The sequence below is a fragment of the Scyliorhinus torazame genome, chromosome 9 (genome assembly GCF_047496885.1).
Source record: "Scyliorhinus torazame isolate Kashiwa2021f chromosome 9, sScyTor2.1, whole genome shotgun sequence".
NCBI classification, from domain to species: domain Eukaryota; kingdom Metazoa; phylum Chordata; class Chondrichthyes; order Carcharhiniformes; family Scyliorhinidae; genus Scyliorhinus; species Scyliorhinus torazame.
The window spans coordinates 269,098,345-269,119,851 of NC_092715.1; the positions used below are offsets into that span (position 1 = coordinate 269,098,345).

Here is a 21,507-nt window from a genome sequence, read left to right on the forward strand (position 1 = left end):
CACCCTCCCCTCCACTCACACGCCCTCCCCAGCCTCACGCCCTCCCCTCCCACACGCTCCCCTCACACGCCCTCCCCTCCCACGCCCTCCCCTCCCCTCACACGCCCTCCCCTCCCCTCACGGCCTCCCCTCCCCTCACACGCCCTCCCCTCCCACACACCCTCCCCTCCACTCACACGCCCTCCCCTCCCCCCCTCACACCCTCCCCCCCTCACACCCTCCCCTCCCACAAGCCCTCCCCTCCACTCACAAGCCCTCCCCTCCACTCACACGCCCTCCCCTCCACTCACACGCCCTCCCCTCCCACACACCCTCCCCTCCACTCACACGCCCTCCCCTCCCACGTGCTCCCCTCACACGCCCTCCCCTCCCACACCCTCCCCTTCCCCTCCCACCCCTTTTCCCCCTCCCCTCACACCCCTTTTCCCCCTCCCCTCACACGCCCTCCCCTACCACACCCTCCCCTCCCCCTCCCACCCCCTCCCCCTCCCCCTCCCACCCCCTCCCCCTCCCCTCACACGCCCTCCCCTCCCCTCACACGCCCTCCCTTCCCACTCCCTCCCCTCACACACCCTCCCCTCACACGCCCTCCCCTCACACGCCCTCCCCTCCCCTCACTCCCTCCCCTCACCTCACACGCCCTCCCCTCCCCTCACACGCCCTTCCCTCCCCTCCCCTCACACGCCCTCCCCTCCCACTCCCTCCCCTCACACACCCTCCCCTCACATGCCCTCCCCTCACACGCCCTCCCCTCACACGCCCTCCCCTCACACGCCCTCCCCTCCCCTCACCTCACACGCCCTCCCCTCCCCTCACACGCCCTCCCCTCCCCTCACACGCCCTCCCCTCCCCTCACACGTCCTCCCCTCCCCTCACACGCCCTCCCCTCCCCTCATACGCCCTCCCCTCCCCTCCCCTCACACGCCCTCCCCTCCCCTCACACGCCCTCCACTCCAATCACATGCCCTCCCCTCCAATCACATGCCCTCCCCTCCCCTCCCCTCACACGCCCTCCCCTCCCCTCACACGCCCTCCCCTCCCCTCACACGCCCTCCCCTCCCCTCACTCCCTCCCCTCACCTCACACGCCCTCCCCTCCCCTCACACGCCCTCCCCTCCCCTCACACGCCCTCCCCTCCCACGCCCTCCCCTCCACTCACACGCCCTCCCCTCCCCTCACACGCCCTCCCCTCCCCTTCCACACCCTCCCCTCACACACCCTCCTCTCCCCTCACGGCCTCCCCTCCCCTCACACGCCCGCCCCTCCCACACACCCTCCCCTCCCCTCCACTCACACGCCCTCCCCTCCCCTCCCCTCCCTCACACCCTCCCCTCCCCTCCCACACGCCCTCCCCTCCCCTCCCACACGCCCTCCCCGCCACTCACACGCCCTCCCCTCCCCTCCCTCACACCATCCCCTCCACTCACACGCCCTCCCCTCCCCTCCCTCACGCCCTCCCCAGCCTCACGCCCTCCCCTCCCACACGCTCCCCTCACACGCCCTCCCCTCCCCTCACACGCCCTCCCCTCCCACGCCCTCCCCTCCCCTCACACGCCCTCCCCTCCCCTCACGGCCTCCCCTCCCACACACCCTCCCCTCCACTCACACGCCCTCCCCTCCCCCCCTCACACCCTCCCCTCCCACAAGCCCTCCCCTCCACTCACACGCCCTCCCCTCCACTCACACGCCCTCCCCTCCCACGTGCTCCCCTCACACGCCCTCCCCTCCCACACCCTCCCCTTCCCCTCCCACCCCCTCCCCCCACACGCCCTCCCCTACCACACCCTCCCCTCCCACCCCCTCCCCCTCCCCTCACACGCCCTCCCCTCCCCTCACACGCCCTCCCCTCCCACTCCCTCCCCTCACACACCCTCCCCTCACACACCCTCCCCTCACACGCCCTCCCCTCACACGCCCTCCCCTCCCCTCACTCCCTCCCCTCACCTCACACGCCCTCCCCTCCCCTCACACGCCCTTCCCTCCCCTCCCCTCACACGCCCTCCCCTCCCACTCCCTCCCCTCACACGCCCTCCCCTCACACGCCCTCCCCTCACACGCCCTCCCCTCACACGCCCTCCCCTCACACGCCCTCCCCCTCCCCTCCCCTCCCCTCACTCCCTCCCCTCACCTCACACGCCCTCCCCTCCCACACACCCTCCCCTCCACTCACACGCCCTCCCCTCCCACGTGCTCCCCTCACACGCCCTCCCCTCCCACACCCTCCCCTTCCCCTCCCACCCCCTCCCCCTCCCCTCACACGCCCTCCCCTACCACACCCTCCCCTCCCCCTCCCCCTCCCCTCACACGCCCTCCCCTCCCCTCACACGCCCTCCCCTCCCACGCCCTCCCCTCCCACGCCCTCCCCTCACTCCCTCCCCTCACCTCACACGCCCTCCCCTCCCCTCACACGCCCTTCCCTCCCCTCACACGCCCTTCCCTCCCCTCCCCTCACACGCCCTCCCCTCCCACTCCCTCCCCTCCCACTCCCTCCCCTCCCACTCCCTCCCCTCCCACTCCCTCCCCTCACACGCCCTCCCCTACCACACCCTCCCCTACCACACCCTCCCCTCCCCCTCCCACCCCCTCCCCCCACACGCCCTCCCCTCCCCTCACACACCCTCCCCTCCCACTCCCTCCCACTCCCTCCCCACACACCCTCCCCTCACACGCCCTCCCCTCACACGCCCTCCCCTCACACACCCTCCCCTCACACGCCCTCCCCTCCCCTCACGCCCTCCCCTCCCCTCACACGCCCTCCCCTCACACGCCCTCCCCTCACACGCCCTCCCCTCCCACGCCCTCCCCTCCCACGCCCTCCCCTCCCACGCCCTCCCCTCCCACACCCTCCCCTCCCCTCACTCCCTCCCCTCCCCTCACACGCCCTCCCCTCCCCTCACACGCCCTCCCCTCACACGCCCTCCCCTCACACGCCCTCCCCTCACACGCCCTCCCCTCACACGCCCTCCCCTCACACGCCCTCCCCTCACACGCCCTCCCCTCACACGCCCTCCCCTCCCACACCCTCCCCTCACTCCCTCCCCTCCCCTCACACGCCCTCCCCTCCCCTCACACGCCCTCCCCTCCCCTCACACGCCCTCCCCTCCCCTCACACGCCCTCCCCTCACACGCCCTCCCCTCCCCTCACACGCCCTCCCCTCCCCTCACACGCCCTCCCCTCACACGCCCTCCCCTCACACGCCCTCCCCTCCCCTCACACGCCCTCCCCTCACACGCCCTCCCCTCCCCTCACACGCCCTCCCCTCCCCTCACACGCCCTCCCCTCCCCTCACACGCCCTCCCCTCCCCTCACACGCCCTCCCCTCCCCTCACACGCCCTCCCCTCCCCTCACACGCCCTCCCCTCCCCTCACACGCCCTCCCCTCCCCTCACACGCCCTCCCCTCCCCTCACACGCCCTCCCCTCCCCTCACACACCCTCCCCTCACACGCCCTCCCCTCCCCTCACCTCACACCCTCCCCTCCCTCACGCCGGCCGTCCCCCTCGTGCGTCTGCAAGCGGGAAACCGCCGACTGGACAACTAACCGGGGGCGGGGCCGCGTCTGGCACAGCAGCTACACGGGGCGTGGCCTGGCCGTTGCTGGGAGACGGGGGCGGGTCCTGGTTGTTGCTGGGAGACGGGGGCGGGGCCTGATTGTTGCTGGGAGACGGGGGCGGGGCCTGATTGTTGCTGGGAGACGGGGGCGGGGCCTGGTTGTTGCTGGGAGACGGGGGCGGGGCCTGGTAGTTGCTGGGAGACGGGGCGTGGCGTGGCCTGCCCGTTGCTAGGTGACGGGGGCGGGTCCTGGTTGTTGCTGGGAGACGGGGGTGGGGCCTGGCGGTTGCTGGGAGACGACGCAGGCGCCCTGACGGTTGGGACCGCTCCGGCTGCAGTGTGTTGTCCCGGGTGTTGGAGATGGCGAGCGGCCAGAGGCCTCCCTCCGCTGCCCGGCCCCCGAGTAAAGCCGGCAGCGGGAGAGCTGCTCTGACTTCGACCCGGGCGCCGCCCACAGCGCTGCGGCTCGGCACCGGGGTAAGTGGGCCAGCCCGAGGCTGCGGGATTGCTGCCGGGCCCGGAGCGGGCCGCAGGAGCGCCGCCCGCGTCCCCCCCCCCCCCCCTGCCTCACCCATGTGCTCTTACTCCCTGCCCCCATACCCCTTTCCTATCAGAGAGGAGTGGGTAACTGCCCGCTCTGACATTCAATATGATCACAGCTGATCTCATCCATCATCGCCACTCTCCTTTCTGTCCTCATCGCCACTCTCCTTCCTGACATCATTGCCACTCCCCTTCCTGTCCTCATCGCCACTCTCCTTCCCAGCCTCATCAGCACTCTCCTTCCCATCCTGATTACCGCTCTCCTTCCCATCCTCATCGCCACTCTCCTTCCTATCCTCATCGCCACTCCTTCCCATCCTGATTGCCACTCTCCTTCCCAGCCTCTTCACCACTCTCCTTCCCATCCTCATCACCACTCTTCATCGCCACTCTCCTTCCCGCTCCTGGTAACCCTTCACCCCACCGCTGCCACTAATTAAAAACCCGTCCCCCTCCTCGTTTCATGTGTTTACTGTTATGTCGTCCGCCAGATTCACAACCCTTTGAGTGAAGTAATTCCTCTTCATTTCTCTCTTGAATATTCCAGCTCTACACCAGAGCCTCTCGTTCTGGAATGTCCATTGCGGGAAGATCCGCTCCACGTCTACCCTGTCAATCCCCTTTAGCATCTTGTGTGCCTCAATTAGATCTCTAATCATTCCTCTAAACTCCAGCGAGTGCCGGCCTAAGCTGCTCAATCTCCCTTCATAAAACAAGACCTTCATCCCTGGAATCAATCTCGTTAACCTTCACACAACTGCCGTTAATGCAGTTATGTCCTTCCTCCAGTGCGCAGTGTTCCAGATGCAGTCTCACCAATGCCCTATCCTAAACCCCTCACTCCCCTCTAAAGATGTGTAGGTTAGGTGAATTAGCCTTTCCAAATTGCCCCTTAAGGTGGGGTTGCAGGAATAGGGCGGGGGATTGGCCCCAGGTATGGTGATCTTTTGAAGGGTCGGTGCAGACTCCATGGGCCGAATGGCCTCCCGCACTGTAGGGATTCTATGATTCTATTGTCATCCCCATCCCTGAAACACCTCTCCCATACCCACAGATTACTGAACCGTTTGTGCAAACCTTTGTGGTACTCTGCCTTTCCAGGGTAAGTTGAGATAGATCGGGCACTTTTCAGGTCTGAAAGTGGCAGTCTTTGGCCCACTTGCGTGATGCACAGTGGACAATGATCTGATCAGGATAGCCATTGTCCCAAAGGATTACTTTTGGCTCTATTTCTGTGCCAAGCTTGAAAGGTTGGCAAATGACTAGGGCACTATTTACAAGATTGCTGATAGCTAACCTGGTAGCACATAAATCCAACATGTTTATTGAATGGTTTGCGAAGGCTCGCGTTGGACCACAATGGGCAAGTCATGAAGCCATAACATTATTATTTTACAGACTTGATCATGTATATGCTGTCCAAACTGTTTTGCTTACACAGCACAAATATGATTTGAAAACATAAAGCAAAGAGCCAATGACCACGGATTCTGCTCAACGCGGCTTGACATGTTAACGTTCTCTTTCTTTCTAGGCAACCCCTGGAACAGCGAGACCTGGAACTCGTGGTGGGCCTGTAATGCCAGGTGGTGTGCTGTCTGCTCAGATTAAAGTAGCAGATCGCCCAGTCACTCAGCAGGGTTTGAGTGGAATGAAAACTGGAATGAAAGGTGTGTGAAAGTTGTCTCCTATCATAATTTTCATAATGTATAAAGCCAGTTATTAACATATACATTGATTGATCCATAACTTCCTGGTTCTCCAGTGTCACATTCAGGAGAACTCCAATGATGCGTTGGAAATCCCTCTAGGAGGTTCCTATGTAAGATTTACCTGGCAATTATCCAGAAGTGCTCACGTCCTCTGGACAATTTTGCTGGGCTGGAAAACATTCAACAGAAGCGATTTACATCACTAACTTAGGATGGTTCTGCCAGTTTTACCCCGATAGTTACTCTGAAGTTACTGAGACGGGAGGGGAAAAAAAATTCTAACCCCAGAGTAACTATTTTCTAAAAACCCAATCCAGCTTCGCAAGGGCCACTGCGCACAAACACGATCCCCCAGTGGACCCCCCACATCACCCCTACCCGATCCCCAGCTCCCAGTGTGACCCAGTCGGACATCTCCACTGCATTTGCATGGTGCAACCCTCCCTCCCTTCCTCGGTTTGGCCCCCTCCCTGCTCCAGCCCCGCCCCCCTCCCCTGGTTGACCCCCCCCCCCACGCCATGGTGCACCCCCACCCCCGCTCCCATTCTCTGGTCCACCCCCTTACCTGGGGCACCCCACCCCCTTATCCGGGGTGCCCCCCCCTTCCCCAGTGCGCCCCCCCCCCCCCCGCTAGCCCCGACCAGTCAGGATGGCAGATTGCTTTTTCTGAATCCGTGAATCATCAGTGAATCCATTTCAATAGTATTCTGAGGAGGAGGGGGGGGATGAAGGGGAGGCAAGACCCAGAGGGCAGTGGAAGCAACTGCAAGGCCCAAAGTGTACTGAGGGGGTAAAATAACCTTGATGGTGCCACAGCTGTGGCCCCAAACACACACCTGGGACAATAATAATTATCGTATAAAAATGCAAACATTTTTTTTAAAATTCAAAACATCTCTTCCCCTGGGACCGGATTTCAAACATCCATTTCCATTTTCAGCAGGGGCCAACAGATGTGCTCTGCTCCCCCATTAACACTGCAATGAAGTCACTGTGACAATCCCCTAGTTGCCACACTCTGGCGCCTGTTCGGGTACACAGAGGGAGAATTCACTTTGTCCAATTCACCGAACAAGCACGTCTTTCGGGATAGATGGGAGGAAACCGGAGCACCCGGAGGAAGCTCACCCAGACACTGGGCAAACGTGCAGGCTTCGCACAGACAGTGACCCAAGCCGGGAGTTGAAACCGGGTCCCTGGTGCTGTGAGGCAACAGTGCCAACCACTGTGCAATCGTGCCACCCATGCATGTATATCGTTAATAAGATGGTTGTTGTGGCTGAGCATTTGGAGTTTACGGTTAATATACCTCATGTTTCTGTATCTGAAAATGCTTTTTTTAAAAGTGAGCAGATTTATTGAATTTCCTCTCTCAATTTACCAAGATGGGACTTCAACTTGCTACCTCTAAGTTTCTAGTCTGGTACCATAACCACTAGACTACCATATCCATTTGAGAGAGTTAAAGATCTTGGTAGATTATTTTTTGTTTTACTTTTTAATTGCTGTATGACAAAGACTAGTAAATGATCAGTTTTAATTCTGAGATTGCACTTATTTTAACTAATTTACAGGACCACATCGTCAGATTCTGGACAAGTCCTACTTTCTTGGACTACTTAGGTGAGTTCATAAGTAATATTGATGAACACAACGCGCCCAATTTTAACTCCGTGCATTTGGATAGGTTTTTGAGCTTTATAGTTTATCCATCAAAGATCAACTTATTTTCACCTTGTTCTAGATGGTGTGCTGCTCAAACTCTTATAGGTATTTTTGCACTTCCTCGCTCGCCATCTACATCATCTCCTGCTGATCCAAAACGTTTATGGCATGTTTTGAATCCAGTCCTTCATGTCTGCACTCCTACCTGCTGACCTTCACTGCTCCCTGTGCACTAAATTTAAATCCTCACCCTTGTCTTTTAAGTCCCTCCAAGGCCTCGTGCTGACCCATGCAAGTTCTTCCAGCTTTGTAACCTATCTTGAACCATCTGTCTGATTCCAAACTCCTTCAACATTCCTTCACTCTCAGAATGGCGGTTTATCAGCCACCTTCGTCCTCTTCTCTTCAGTTCCCGATCGAAACATTTTCGCTTCCATAGAATTACAGAATTTACAGTTCAGAAGGAGGCCATTCGGCCCATTGAGTCTGCACTGGCTCTTTGAAGGAGCACCCTACTCAAGCCCACACCTCCACCCTATCCCCATAACCCAGTAACCACACCCAACACTAAGGGCAATTTTGGACACTAAGGGCAATTTATCATGGCCAATCCACCTAACCTGCACATCTTTGGACGGTGGGGGGAAACCGGAGCACCCGGAGGAAACCCACGCACACACGGGGAGAACGTGCAGACTCCGCACAGACAGTGACCCAAGTTGGGAATCGAACCTGGGACCCTGGAGCTGTGAAGCAATTATGCTAACCACCATGCTACCGTGCTGTCCTTCCCACCTTTTACAGACCTGCCCCCATCTACAACCCCATACTCTGTCCCCCCTCCTAACCTCTCGCTGGCTTGCCATTCACTTTCTAACTATTTGTGAACTACCTTGGTAGGCGGTTGTCACTTTAAAGACAAATTCACATTTTAACTCTAATTTCCAGTCTCTGTTCACAACTTGGACCAACAATAAATTTCCCTAATTTTCGCCATAAAATTGAGTCGAGACTACTACCAAGCCTGATTTCTTTTGCAGGAAGGAAAGTTGCCAGGTTGTTGGGAGGCTGTCCTGGTGATCAGCACAGGCCTCAAAACTAATCTAAATTATTCAAATTGCCCCCCCCCCCCACTTTAATTCAGCAGCTTCCTCATCACGGGTGCAGTGATGGCTGGCACCTCCAACTTGCAGCAGTTTGGCAAGTTATTTTTTTTGTCTTCTGCAATGCACCATTTAGAAAGGTGGTGGAAGCAGATTCCGCAACACGTTTCAAAAGAGAATTGGATTTGCATTTGCAAAGGATAAAATTGGCAAAGCTATGGGGAAAGAGTAGGAGTTGGAGTAATCGGATAGTTCTTAGAGAGAGAGAGAGAGAGAGGGAGAGAGAGAGACACCATAGGGATGATGGACCTCCTCTGCTGTAAGACTATAAAATGTTTCTGTGTCTCAATCTTTGTGCTCCAGTTAAGGGAGCACAGTATATTCTGATAGTGCCTTACTTTGGATCATTTGTCTTAATATTGTTTCTTTTTGTATTGTGGAAATCTTATCCGGGCATTTCTGTACAGAGCCAAAATAAATGAACTGACAACAGAAGTCAGCAAGCTACAAAAGGAAATTGATACATTTAATCAAGAAAATTCTGTCTACCTATCCTATGAAAAGAGGCAAGTACATCATTTCTGCATATGTGCACACTCCAAACACAACTTCATACATGTGAAGGCAGGTATTGTTGTTAAACAGTCTTTCATATTTCGCAACAGAGCTGAAGCATTGGCAGTAGAAATTAAAGATCTACAAGGGCAGCTAGCAGACTACAATATGGTGAGTATAATTATGAATTATGACTTTAGATGTAGTTACATATTGTTGAGAACAGAGTAGCAATGCCTATTGTTACTATCCCATCGTAATCAATCTAATATAATAAAGTGCAATAAATAACGATTGACGTTTTCTTTACTGTTCCCTGAGCAGTAACTGCGTCACTCTGTTTTGGTTCAGTGGTCACACTCACCTCTGAACCTGAAGGTCTTGTGGCCAAGCCCCACTCTTAGACTTCGGCACATGCTACAAGCTGGCTCTTCAGTGCAGCATTGAGGCAGTGCTGTATTGTCAGGTCATTATCTTTGCTGTTGGTAGGATCTCGCGAGGTAACATAGAAAATAGGAGGAGGGAGAGTCCATTTGTCCTTTCAAACCTGCTCCACCAGTCATTATGACTATGGCTGATCATCCAACTGAATAGCCTAATTCCCATTTATCCCCGTCACCCCAAGTCGATACCTATCTGCTTCTTGAAAACATACAGGCCGACCACGCAGAGACATTTCTCAGTCCTAAATGATCTACCACTTGTCCTCAGACTATGACTCCTCGTTCTGGACACCCCAACCATCGGAAACATCCTTCTTGAATCTACCTTGTCCAGTCCTGTTAGAATTTTATAGGTTTCTGTGAGATCCCCCCTCATTCTTCTGAACTCCAGCGAATACAATCCTAACCAATTAAATATCTCCTCATACACCAGTTCTGCCATTCCAGGAATCAGTCTTGTATATCTTCTCTGCACCCCCTCTACAGCAAGAACATCTTTACTCAGATAAGGAGTCTAAAACTGCACACAATATTCCAGGTGTGGCCTCGCCAACTCCCTGTATAATTACCGCAAGAGGTCCCTGCTCCCGCACACAAATCCTCTCGCTATGAAGGCCAACATACATAGAACATAGAACATAGAAAATACAGCACAGAACAGGCCCTTCGGCCCACGATGTTGTGCCGAACCTTTGTCCTAGATTAATCATAGATTATCATTGAATTTACAGTGCAGAAGGAGGCATTTCGGCCCTTTGAGTCTGCACCAGCTCTTGGAAAGAGCACCCTACCCAAACTCAACACCTCCACCCAACACCAAGGGCAATTTGGACATTAAGGGCAATTTATCATTGGCCAATTCACCTAACCCGCACATCTTTGGACTGTGGGAGGAAACCGGAGCACCCGGAGGAAACCCATGCAGACACGGGGAGGACGGGCAGACTCCGCACAGACAGTGACCCAAGCCGGAATCGAACCTGGGACCCTGGAGCTGTGAAGCAATTGTGCTATCCACAATGCTACCGTGCTGCCCTTGAGAACAAATAAATCTACACTATATCATTTTACCGTAATCCATGTACCTATCCAACAGCTGCTTGAAGGTCCCTAATGTTTCCGACTCAACTACTTCCACAGGCAGTGCATTCCATGCCCCCACTACTCTCTGGGTAAAGAACCTACCTCTGATATCCCTCCTATATCTTCCACCTTTCACCTTAAATTTATGTCCCCTTGTAATGGTGTGTTCCACCTGGGGAAAAAGTCTCTGACTGTCTACTCTATCTATTCCCCTGATCATCTTATAAACCTCTATCAAGTCGCCCCTCATCCTTCTCCGCTCTAATGAGAAAAGGCCTAGCACCCTCAACCTTTCCTCGTAAGACCTACTCTCCATTCCAGGCAACATCCTGGTAAATCTTCTTTGCACCTTTTCCAGAGCTTCCACATCCTTCCTAAAATGAGGCGACCAGAACTGTACACAGTACTCCAAATGTGGCCTTACCAAAGTTTTGTACAGCTGCATCATCACCTCACGGCTCTTAAATTCAATCCCTCTGTTAATGAACGCGAGCACACCATAGGCCTTCTTCACAGCTCTATCCACTTGAGTGGCAACTTTCAAAGATGTATGAACATAGACCCCAAGGTCTCTCTGCTCCTCCACAATGCCAAGAACTCTACCGTTAACCCTGTATTCCGCATTCATATTTGTCCTTCCAAAATGGACAACCTCACACTTTTCAGGGTTAAACTCCATCTGCCACTTCTCAGCCCAGCTCTGCATCCTATCTATGTCTCTTTGCAGCCGACAACAGCCCTCCTTACTATCCACAACTCCACCAATCTTCGTATCGTCTGCAAATTTACTGACCCACCCTTCAACTCCCTCATCCAAGTCATTAATGAAAATCACAAACAGCAGAGGACCCAGAACTGATCCCTGCGGTACACCACTGGTAACTGGGATCCAGGCTGAATATTTGCCATCCACCACCACTCTCTGACTTCTATCGGTTAGCCAGTTCGTTATCCAACTGGCCAAATTTCCCACTATCCCATGCCTCCTTACTTTGTGCAGAAGCCTACCATGGGGAACTTTATCAAATGCCTTACTAAAATCCATGTACACTACATCCACTGCTTTACCTTCATCCACATGCTTGGTCACCTCCTCAAAGAATTCAATAAGATTTGTAAGGCAAGACCTACCCCTCACAAATCCGTGCTGACTATCCCTAATCAAGCAGTGTCTTTCCAGATGCTCAGAAATCCTATCCTTCAGTACCCTTTCCATTACTTTGCCTACCACCGAAGTAAGACTAACTGGCCTGTAATTCCCAGGGTTATCCCTAGTCCCTTTTTTGAACAGGGGCACGACATTCGCCACTCTCCAATCCCCTGGTACCACCCCTGTTGACAGTGATACCATTTGCTTTCTTTACCGCCTGCTGTACCTGCACGCTTACCTTCAGTGACTGGTGTACGAGGACACCCAGGTCTCGTTGCACATTCCCCTCTCCTAACTTATGGCCATTCGGATAATCTGCCTTCCCAATTTTGCTACCAAAGTAGATAGCTCCACATTTATCCAAATTATACTGAATCTGCCATTCATTTGCCCATTTACTCAACTTGTTGTTCAAATCACACTGAAGCATCTCTGCATCCTCCTCACAGCTCACCCTCCCACCCAGCTTTGAGTCATCTGCAAATTTGGAGATATTACATTTTGTTCCCTCATCTAAATCATTAATATACATTGCAAATAGTTGGGATCCAGGACCGATCCCTGCGGTGCCCCACTCGTTGCTGCCTGCTGGGTAGGAAAAAGACCTGTTTACTCCTACTCTTTGTTTCCTGTCTGCCAACCAGCTTTCTGTCCATCTCAATAGATACCCCTAATCCCATGCACTTTAATTTTACACACTAATCTCTTATGTGGAACTTTATCGAAAACCATCTGAAAGTCCAAATAAACCACATCCACTGGCTTCCCTTCATCAACTCTACCAATTACATCCTCAGAGAATTCCAGTAGATTTTCATGTTTCGTCTACATTAAAAGGTTTAAAAACCTTCATTGGACTTTGTAAGGTATTGGGAGTACAAAAGGCACAGTACAAATACAAAGTTTATTGTCTATAATGCTCTTTTGACTTGATTTTCTGTTCTGCCTTTAGCTGGTAGATAAACTGAACACCAATACCGATATGGAAGAAGTTATGAACGACTATAACATAGTAAGTCTTGTAATTTCCAGCAAAAATTAATAATCTTTTCTTTATTACTATAATTCTCCATATTTATTTTTCCCGTCAATTGTCTCCCTGTTGCTTGCACCATAAAGCATTACATGCTATTAAAGTAAACTCGGCTTTTTGAACTGAGCAAGAATATACATTTAAATGTTATGTAGAACAATTTTTATGTGTTTTGCTAACTCTTTTAAAAAGTTGCATTCTGGTTTAACTGAGATTCTCAGCCTCAAATTTAATTCATTGGCCCGCTGTCGTTTTCTGCTCCACCGCTACAATTACTTAATGCCTCGAATGTACTTCCCCTCAGATAATCTGCCATCAACACTTGAATTGGGCTACAAGCTACTCAGCCTGCTCCCAAACCTTGTCTGCATTTCCTTTTCTCTGGATCATATTATCCTCAAATTCATCTGTGGTGTTGCCTTACTCTATCTCTGCAGTCTTAAAGCCCCCTCACATCCTTTGACCGCACCTTCGTAAGTTCTATTTGCCTGATCTAATTGCCAAGCCCTCAGCTACTTCAGTTCCATTGTTTTCTGTTGCTCTCCCTCAGCTAATCGGCCTCCAAATCCTCTCAATATCCATCTTTTAATCAAACCTTCAATCATATCTATTAATCACAAGCGCAAAAGATGGTATGGAAAAATGACCTAATAATTATTATTAATAAAACTTTCTGAATTGAGGGTTATGACTTTAGTTCTGTAGTTTCGTCCAGTTAAAATCATGTCCATATTATGACGGCTACTGTACCAAAACTGAAAGTTTTGATAGACTGTAGCTGATTGCTTTTAATGTGCATAATTTATTGTATTTTAGCTCAAAGCACAAAATGATCGTGAAGCACAGAGCATGGATGTAATCTTTACTGAACGACGAGAGTAAGTAGTATTATTTTGTTCCAAGTACAAAATGAAAATAAGGACGTGCTTTTCCTCCCGTTAAGCATGTTCTGCCATTCAACCACCTTGAAAACTTCAGTTAAAACACTATCCACAGCAATTTTGTTACGACCCCAGTTGGTGTTACTACTGGACGGGAAGGTCGCAGAATGGAACCGTGGCTCAGAAGACCATAACCTTTTACTTTTTTAAGAAAAAAATGGAGGAAGAGTCACAGGATTGGCAATTAGCTTTTAATAACAAAAATAATTATTAAACATGAAAAATTTGACTATATTACAATACTCTTGACAAATGTACACAGATTTCAAGGATTTAAAAAAAATAAATTTAGAGTATCCAATTTTTTTTTTCCAATTAAGGGGCAATTTAGCGTGGCCAATCCACCTACATAGCACATTTTTGGGTTGTGGGGCTGAAACCCACGCAGACATGGGGAGAATGTGCAAACTCCACACGGACAGTGACCCAGGGCCGGGATTCGAACCCAGATCCTCAGTGCCATAGTCCCAGTGCTAACCACTGTGCCCCATGCTGCCCTTTGATTTCAACGATAACACCCTGCTCTGAAATCCAATGGCAGAAGCTACTCAGTCAATCTCCTGTGGATTTCTTCCCCCCAAATGATTGTCACACAAGTGTTTCCAAGCTCCACTCTCAAAAAGATACGCTTTAAAATCTTCTTTCAATCAATGCCTTCCTCAATGCTTTCAAGGATCCATCTCTAGGTTTTCCAAGTATCCTTTTACATGAGACCTCCTTTCCAGAGTTTAAGCAAGGATTCACCTCCACATTTTCCTACTCTCCTTTCTGTATTTCATTGTCTTAAGTTGCCAGAACATTCAAACGTCTGCACAAAAACTCAGGTTGTCGGTCGCCAACTCAATACTAGTTTCCAAAGGCTGAAAATAAGGATACCAAACGTACAATTGTTTCCGATCTCTGGCTTTTCTGCTAGCAAAACTGCGAAAGTTGTTCCCCCTCTACCTGCTCCTCCTATCCTTGGCGTCCAGTTAAAACTAACTGAAAAAGGTATTTTCCCTAAAATTAGCCCCTGGTTGCTAAACAACAGCTCATTCTCGCCAACCTCTTATTTACTTTAAACTCTCTCGCAGCACAATAGAAACACAGTTTGAAATGAAACCAAAAACTTCCATTGTCTAACATCAATCTAACTCTTTCCTACACGAAAACACTAAATTCAACCCCTTTAAATCTATACCTTATTTCTGATATTTAGCAATACAGATGTATAGATCACTCTAAACCATCTCTGCTTCTTGTCACTTTGTGGAGAGTTCCAGATTTTTGCTAATCGTGTAAAACATACTTCATGATTTTGCTCCTAAAAGGCTTAATTCTAATTTTCAGATCTTTGTTCTCTATTTCACTACCAGAGGCCGCCATTTCAATGTAAATAGCCTCATCCTTTGAGAATTCTTTGGAGCTTAGAAGAATGAGGGATGATCTTACCGAAACATACAAAATTCTGAAAGGGTTTGACAAGGTTGTTTTCCCCAACTGAGGAATCTAAAACATGGATTAGAGGACGATCAGTTAGGACTGAAACGTGAGACATATCTGCACTCAAAAGGATTGAGAATCTTTGGATTCTCTCCCCAGAGGGTTGCGGGTGCTCCAGAATTGAATATATTTAAGGCTGAGATGCACAAATGTTTGGCCCGTCAGGAATCGAGCTTTATGGGAAGCAGGCATGAAAGCAGAGTTGAGCCAAAGATCAGCCATGATTGTATTGAATGGCAGAGCAGGTTCGACAAACTGTATAGTCTCCTGCTCCTCTGTCTTATGTTCTTAAGCATCTTAAACTCGTGTAAAGGCAACCTGTCCTTAATTAGTGCCTGTATCAATTTGTGCTGTATCCCTCTCCATAGCCAAATATATATTTAATGAGGTTCGGTAGCTAAAGCTGACTGCAGTGCTATAGTTTGTAACTGATAGCCCTTAATGTGTACAAGCTGATATGGCCACATAAAGGGCAACAGAATCCTTGGTTTTGTGTCTCGACATTTAGACTTAATGTTGAACTTGTGCAAAACATTAGCTACAGCTGAGTACTGTGTACAGTTTGGCAGCCTAGTATAGTTGAGTTATAAAAGTAATGGAAACATTGTGATGACATTTCCTGGGCTGATGAGGATTTTTGAAAATTATTATAATTTATGGTACGACTACAACTAAAAAAATCAGAAAAAGTAAAGGAGCTTAGAATGTATTTTAATGCAGCAGGTTGTTAGAAAGTGGAACTCGGTTACAAACCTTGGTTGAAACACTGTATAACTTGGGCAATTGCTTAGAAAGGGGAATGTCCAGGATTATGTGGAGTGACCAGAAGAATATTGGTAAAGACTGTCATGGACTGAAACAGGATCTAAATTATCGAAACTTTTATTGCAATATTTTCAATTTTAGTCTACCATACACAGTGCAATTCAATACATTTTCAGTTGTGCCATGTTTATTGTCTATCATAATAGTTATAAATCAATTGACATGTGACAATCACTTTCACAATAATCGCAATGGTGTCCTTGATACTTTAAAATTAGCAATTTACTATCTTGACCACTATTACATTTCTTAAACTATATTAGATTCATCTGTGTGATTTGAAGTGTGAATTTTAGGAGATTTTTCTCCTTCCTGGTACAAAATGAGTCTATGCTGTGCAGAATGGATATACAAAACATTTCAAAGTTAGCAATCTGTAGACATGGTATCTTGTGGGTACATTAGTAAAAATATGGCTGGCTTAACTTACTGCACATTTTGCAGAGTCAGTCAACTTTAGTGGAGCAAATCTATGACCATTTCCATTTTTACTGCTCCTCGCAATCATTGAATCCTAGCGTATCTATATACCCATCTTCGATATAACCATCATCGCCTTCAGAAAGTTGAGAGGTTGTCCTCACTTCAGTTTGTTGGTCACTGTTTTTAGTTTTTTGCAATGCCTGTGGGACACTATCCTCTGTTGCTGCACACGCATTTTCCATGAAAAGCTCTGGTTCTTCCCGCAATCGATGATGATGGTAGGCAAAGAGGCAGTGGTACCATTTGATGCATTTTGCAAACAGGACAAGTATGGAAGATATGCCGATTGAGGTTGCCATGACAGCGACCACTAATTTCCAGGATTTCCCAAATTTTGATTGACCTAATAAATAAAAAAGAGTAGTTTGGCAGACATAATGTTCAGCTGTTATTTTTCACAAGGTATCATTGACTTAAATGTTACATTTTAACCAAACTACTATAATTACAGTCACAGGCATGAAACTGATCACCTCAGACAGACAGTCTACAAACATGACTGGTGTTGCAAATGGCTGATTGGTGCATATTGCTTCACTGAGGTTTTTACTGGAAAATGACATCCCTCATCTGATGAAGCAGAAAAATGTCAAATTTATTTTGCAAGCAAAAGTTAAGTGAACAAAAATTGGCTATTAAAATCAAGAACTTTCAGAAACTAAATAGACTTTGTCAGGGGAAAAGTGCTCTGAATGTCATAGTATTATGTGTAGTACCACAAAAAATCTACTTACTTTGTTCTCTCCCTTTCCAAAAACACCAACCCTTGCTAAGGTAGAAACCCACAGGTTTCTATAACTTGGTTCATTGGGCATGTTTCATGTAGCTATATGCAGTGGAAGGCCACTTGACCTGAAGTTTTAATATATCTGATTACAATCTAACCCCATTTCCATGAATGTGCATCATGGAGGGATCATTAGCTAATGCAAAGCTGTGGCGATTAAATTTTGCCTGCTTAAGTAAGGGATTCTTCAGGTCAATTATTGCAACCCTATGTCAATTGCCAGTGTGTTAGGTTAACGCAACATTCACTAGGAATCTAGTTTAAGTGCGTAAAGCTCAGCTTACTGAATAAACCCACTAAATCATCAGAAACCTGCCACAATAATTTTTAGTTCTGGTTATTGTGGAGTTTCTTTGAAGAGAAGCATGAAGTTTGCCTTTTTTAGTCACTTTGTCAATTCTTCCACGATAGTCCTCAATACCGGAGCCTCGCAAGGCTGCGTACTTGGCCCCCTACTATACCCCTTAGACACACACGACTGCGTGGCAAAATCTGGCTACAATTCCATCTACAAGTTTGCTGATGACACAACCATCGGGGTTGGATCTCGAACAACAATGAGTCAGAGTACAGGAGGGAGATAGAGAATCTAGTGGAGTGGTGTAACGACAACAATCTCTCCCTCAATGTTGCAAAGCTAAGGAGCTGATCATTGACTTCAGGAAGCAAAGTACCGTACACACCCCTTTCTGCATCAATGGTGCAGAGGTGGAGATGGTTGACAGCTTCAAATTCCTAAATGTGCTCATCACCAACCATCTGTCCTGGTCCACCCACGTCGACGCTACGACCTAGAAAGCACAACAGCTCCTATTCTTCCTCAGGAAACTAAGGAAATTCAGCATGTCCACATTGACTCTTGCAAATGTTTACAGATGCACCATAGAAAGCGTCCTCTCTGGCTGCATCACGGCCTGGTATGGCAACTGCTCGGCCCAAGACCATAAAAAACTACAGAGGGTCACAACCCAGTCCATCATGTGAACCCGCCTCCCATCTATTGACTATGTCTACACCTCCCGCTGCCTTGGGAAAGCGGGCAGCAAAATCAAAGACCCCTCCCACCCGGGTTATTCTCTCTTCCAACTTCTCCCATTGGGCTGGAGATACAAAAGTTTGAGAGCACGCACTAACAGATTCAAAAACAATTTTGTCCCTGCTGTTGACTCCTTAATGACCCTCCGATAGACTGAACTGATTTCTTCACACATCTTCTCTACCAAGTAGTGCTACGCTCCGTATGCTTCACCCGATGTCTGTGCCAATGTGCTTACATTGTAAATTTATGTATGTACTGTGTTTTTTTCATGTACGGAACGATCTGTCTGGACTGTACGCAGGACAATACTTTTCACTACCTCTGTACACGTGACAATAAATCAAATCCAAATCCAATTGCACCTATAGTTGAGTGAGAGATATTCAGGCCTTGACCATTATTGCTCTGAATTGTCTGCATAGGACAGTATGTTCTCTTGACAACTCGCACCAGCCTCTCCATGGATGTAGCACATGGACACTCAGTATCATGTCATTTTGCTTGGTGGCTGTCTTTCTGTCAGAAATTCCCTGAAATGTGCTACACTATAATTTCTCTTGTCGCTTGTCAAAAATATGTACAATTGATGTTAGATGCTGTAGTACCTGAGCCATCAGTTTGATTCTCAGTAGTGTTTTGTACAGTCACGGTAGGAGATTGCAATGCTGGCTTGTGTATATTTTTGGAGACGTTTGTGTCAATTCTTCTTTTGATAGCACTGTGTGGAGATGATGCTGAAGAAGAGACTTGAAAGCACCCATTTTGCTTGATGAGAGCTTTTTTGATGGTGCAGGATTTCATTTCTTCAGGGGATTCACACGTTGTGATGTCCTCGTTACCTGCAATTGAAATGAGATGTGACTTTACAAATATCTAAAATTCTTGACTTCCTGTTTGTCATACCAATATCCGGCTGGAAAGTTTACATCAATATTTTGAATTTTGGGTTCACTCCAGTAATTTAAACAATCCATTCATTGCAGTAACACAGAAACTTTTCAAATTCTCTGGTGAGATTTTCTCATTCACAAATGCAGTAACTAACATTTTGCAAACCCGTCATTATGGGAGTTGAACCTACCCAGGTGTACTTTTGACTCATTAAGCCACATCTGTAAACCTAGAAGGCCACAACTACAGTTCCATTGATTTCCGTACAGTGTCAAATGTGACAAATTCAGTGGTTTCATGACATCTCTGCCAAAATTTGTGAGGTAGTTATTGTGCAGTTCCAGTACAGACAACTTTTTAAAATTGTTGAATGCTCCTGAAATTAAATTGCAGATGAGGTTACATCCCAGATACAATTCTCTAAGCTGAGTTAAATTCGAAAGAATTTGAACATCGCGATGAGTTAGAGAAATGCTGTTGTTCGTGAGTTTTAACTTTGTTGTGTTCGCAGGTAGGTCAGGAGGAATCGATGACAACCTCAGTCCACTGCAGTCACACTGCAAAAAAAAAGAAGCAATTTGGGTGGTTGTTGACATCTACTAAAAAGAAAGACTTGCTTTTGAAAAGATCTTTTCGTAACCACCTGGTGTCTGAAAATGCCCTGCAGCCAGTGAACTCCTTTTGAAGTGTAGTCATTATTGTAATGTAGGGAATGCAGCAACCAATATGTGCACAGCAAACTCCCACAAATAACAATGTGATAATGACCAGATCATCTTTTTTTTGGTGGTGTTTATTTAGGGATAAATATTGGCCAGGACACCAGGGATAACCTCCCCGCTCCTCTTCAAAACAGTGCCATGGGGTCTTCTGCATCCATCTGAGAAGGCCGATGATACCTCGGTTTAAAATCTCATCCAACAGTGCAGTACCCAGTCAGTACAACACTGGATGTCAGCCTTGGTTTATGTCCTCAAGCCCTGGAATGGGACGTGAGCCCAAGGGCAAGAGTGCTTCCAACTCATCCATGGCTGACACTCAATTGAAATAACTCTTTATGTTCATTAAACTTTGAGAATTATTTTTTAGTGCAACTTGCATTTATATAGCATCCTAAATGTAGTCAGATATCCTGAGGCACTTCATGAGAACATTCTAAAATAAAATTTGACACCAAATAGGACGGCACGGTAGCACAGTGGTTAGCACTGTTGCTTCACAGCTCCAGGGTCCCAGGTTCGATTCCCGGCTTGGGTCACTGTGCGGAGTCTGCACGTTCTCCCCGCGTCTGCGTGGGTTTCCTCCGGGTGCTCCGGTTTCCTTCCACAGTCCAAAGACGTGCAGGTTAGATGGATTGGCCGTGCTAAATTGCCCATAGTGTCCAATAATGTTGGGTGGGGTTCCTGGGTTACGGGGAAGGTGTGGGCTTAAGTGGGGTGCACTTTCCAGGGGCCGATGCAGACTCGATGGGCCAAATGGCCTGCTTCTGCACTGTAAATTCTCTAATTCTATGAAACCACATTTAAGATATTCAGGAAATACCAAAACTTAGTCATAAAGGTAGGTTTTAAGAGCATTTTGGAGGAGGGAGAACAAGATAGATGGAGGTTTAGGAAGGGAGGTTATTTGCAGACAGAAAGAACATTTACAGGCATCGTACATGTTTCAGCCGAACAAAGTAAGTGCTAGCCATTCGCTGGTTCATTCCTCAGGGCAACGCCTTGACTAATCGGAATCAAGCTGCCTAATTTCAATTTTCAGACGATGCTTGCAGTTGACTGTCAGTCACCAATAGCTGTTGCATTCTCCATGGCAACACCTCTACTAATCAGTGCCCCCTTGCCAACCAATCAGCATTCTCTTCTCACACAGAATGAAGATGTTGTTTCCCCTGACATTGGTATTGTTCCTGCTGAGATTGCTGAGTGCAAGGTGAAAAACTTCAACAGTGTCTTTTTTCGGCAATACTCACGTTGTCTTCTACCAAATTACTATTTGCCTAAACTTGATTTGTAAGTTGTGCACAGCATTTAATTGTCATTTGTTTGAATATAGCAGAAGCCCAGCCAGGAATCCAACATGAGAACAGGGTAGATGTTACTTGAGAAAGGGAGTATTACAGTGTAAATAAAATGACTTGTCCTTCTTAGAAATGATTTAATATCGGCATTGTTTGGCCCACACCTAGAATCAGTACCTGTTGCTTATTCTGCTTGTTG

General features: G+C 48.9%; 2 protein-coding genes across 6 annotated transcripts in view; one reads left to right on the forward strand and one right to left on the reverse strand.

Moving 5' to 3' along the window:
* Window positions 1-3,851: 3,851 nt before the first annotated feature.
* ift74 (intraflagellar transport 74) overlaps window positions 3,852-21,507 on the forward strand; it is a 105,843-nt gene continuing 88,187 nt past the window's right edge. The window contains exons 1-7 of the mRNA XM_072517475.1: window positions 3,852-4,030; window positions 5,631-5,766; window positions 7,383-7,431; window positions 9,044-9,142; window positions 9,242-9,302; window positions 12,760-12,819; window positions 13,657-13,718. Coding sequence (XP_072373576.1) covers window positions 3,914-4,030; window positions 5,631-5,766; window positions 7,383-7,431; window positions 9,044-9,142; window positions 9,242-9,302; window positions 12,760-12,819; window positions 13,657-13,718 — 584 coding nt within the window. The 5' untranslated portion in view covers window positions 3,852-3,913. The remainder of the gene's footprint in view (window positions 4,031-5,630; window positions 5,767-7,382; window positions 7,432-9,043; window positions 9,143-9,241; window positions 9,303-12,759; window positions 12,820-13,656; window positions 13,719-21,507) is intronic.
* Window positions 16,130-21,507, reverse strand: part of LOC140429913 (leucine-rich repeat-containing protein 19-like) — a 44,124-nt gene continuing 38,746 nt past the window's right edge. For all 5 annotated transcript variants that reach the window (XM_072517481.1, XM_072517478.1, XM_072517480.1 and 2 more), the window contains 3 exons: window positions 19,479-19,845; window positions 19,003-19,236; window positions 16,130-16,914 (listed from right to left, as the gene is read on the reverse strand). In XM_072517481.1, coding sequence (XP_072373582.1) covers window positions 16,577-16,914; window positions 19,003-19,236; window positions 19,479-19,845 — 939 coding nt within the window. In that variant the 3' untranslated portion in view covers window positions 16,130-16,576. The remainder of the gene's footprint in view (window positions 16,915-19,002; window positions 19,237-19,478; window positions 19,846-21,507) is intronic.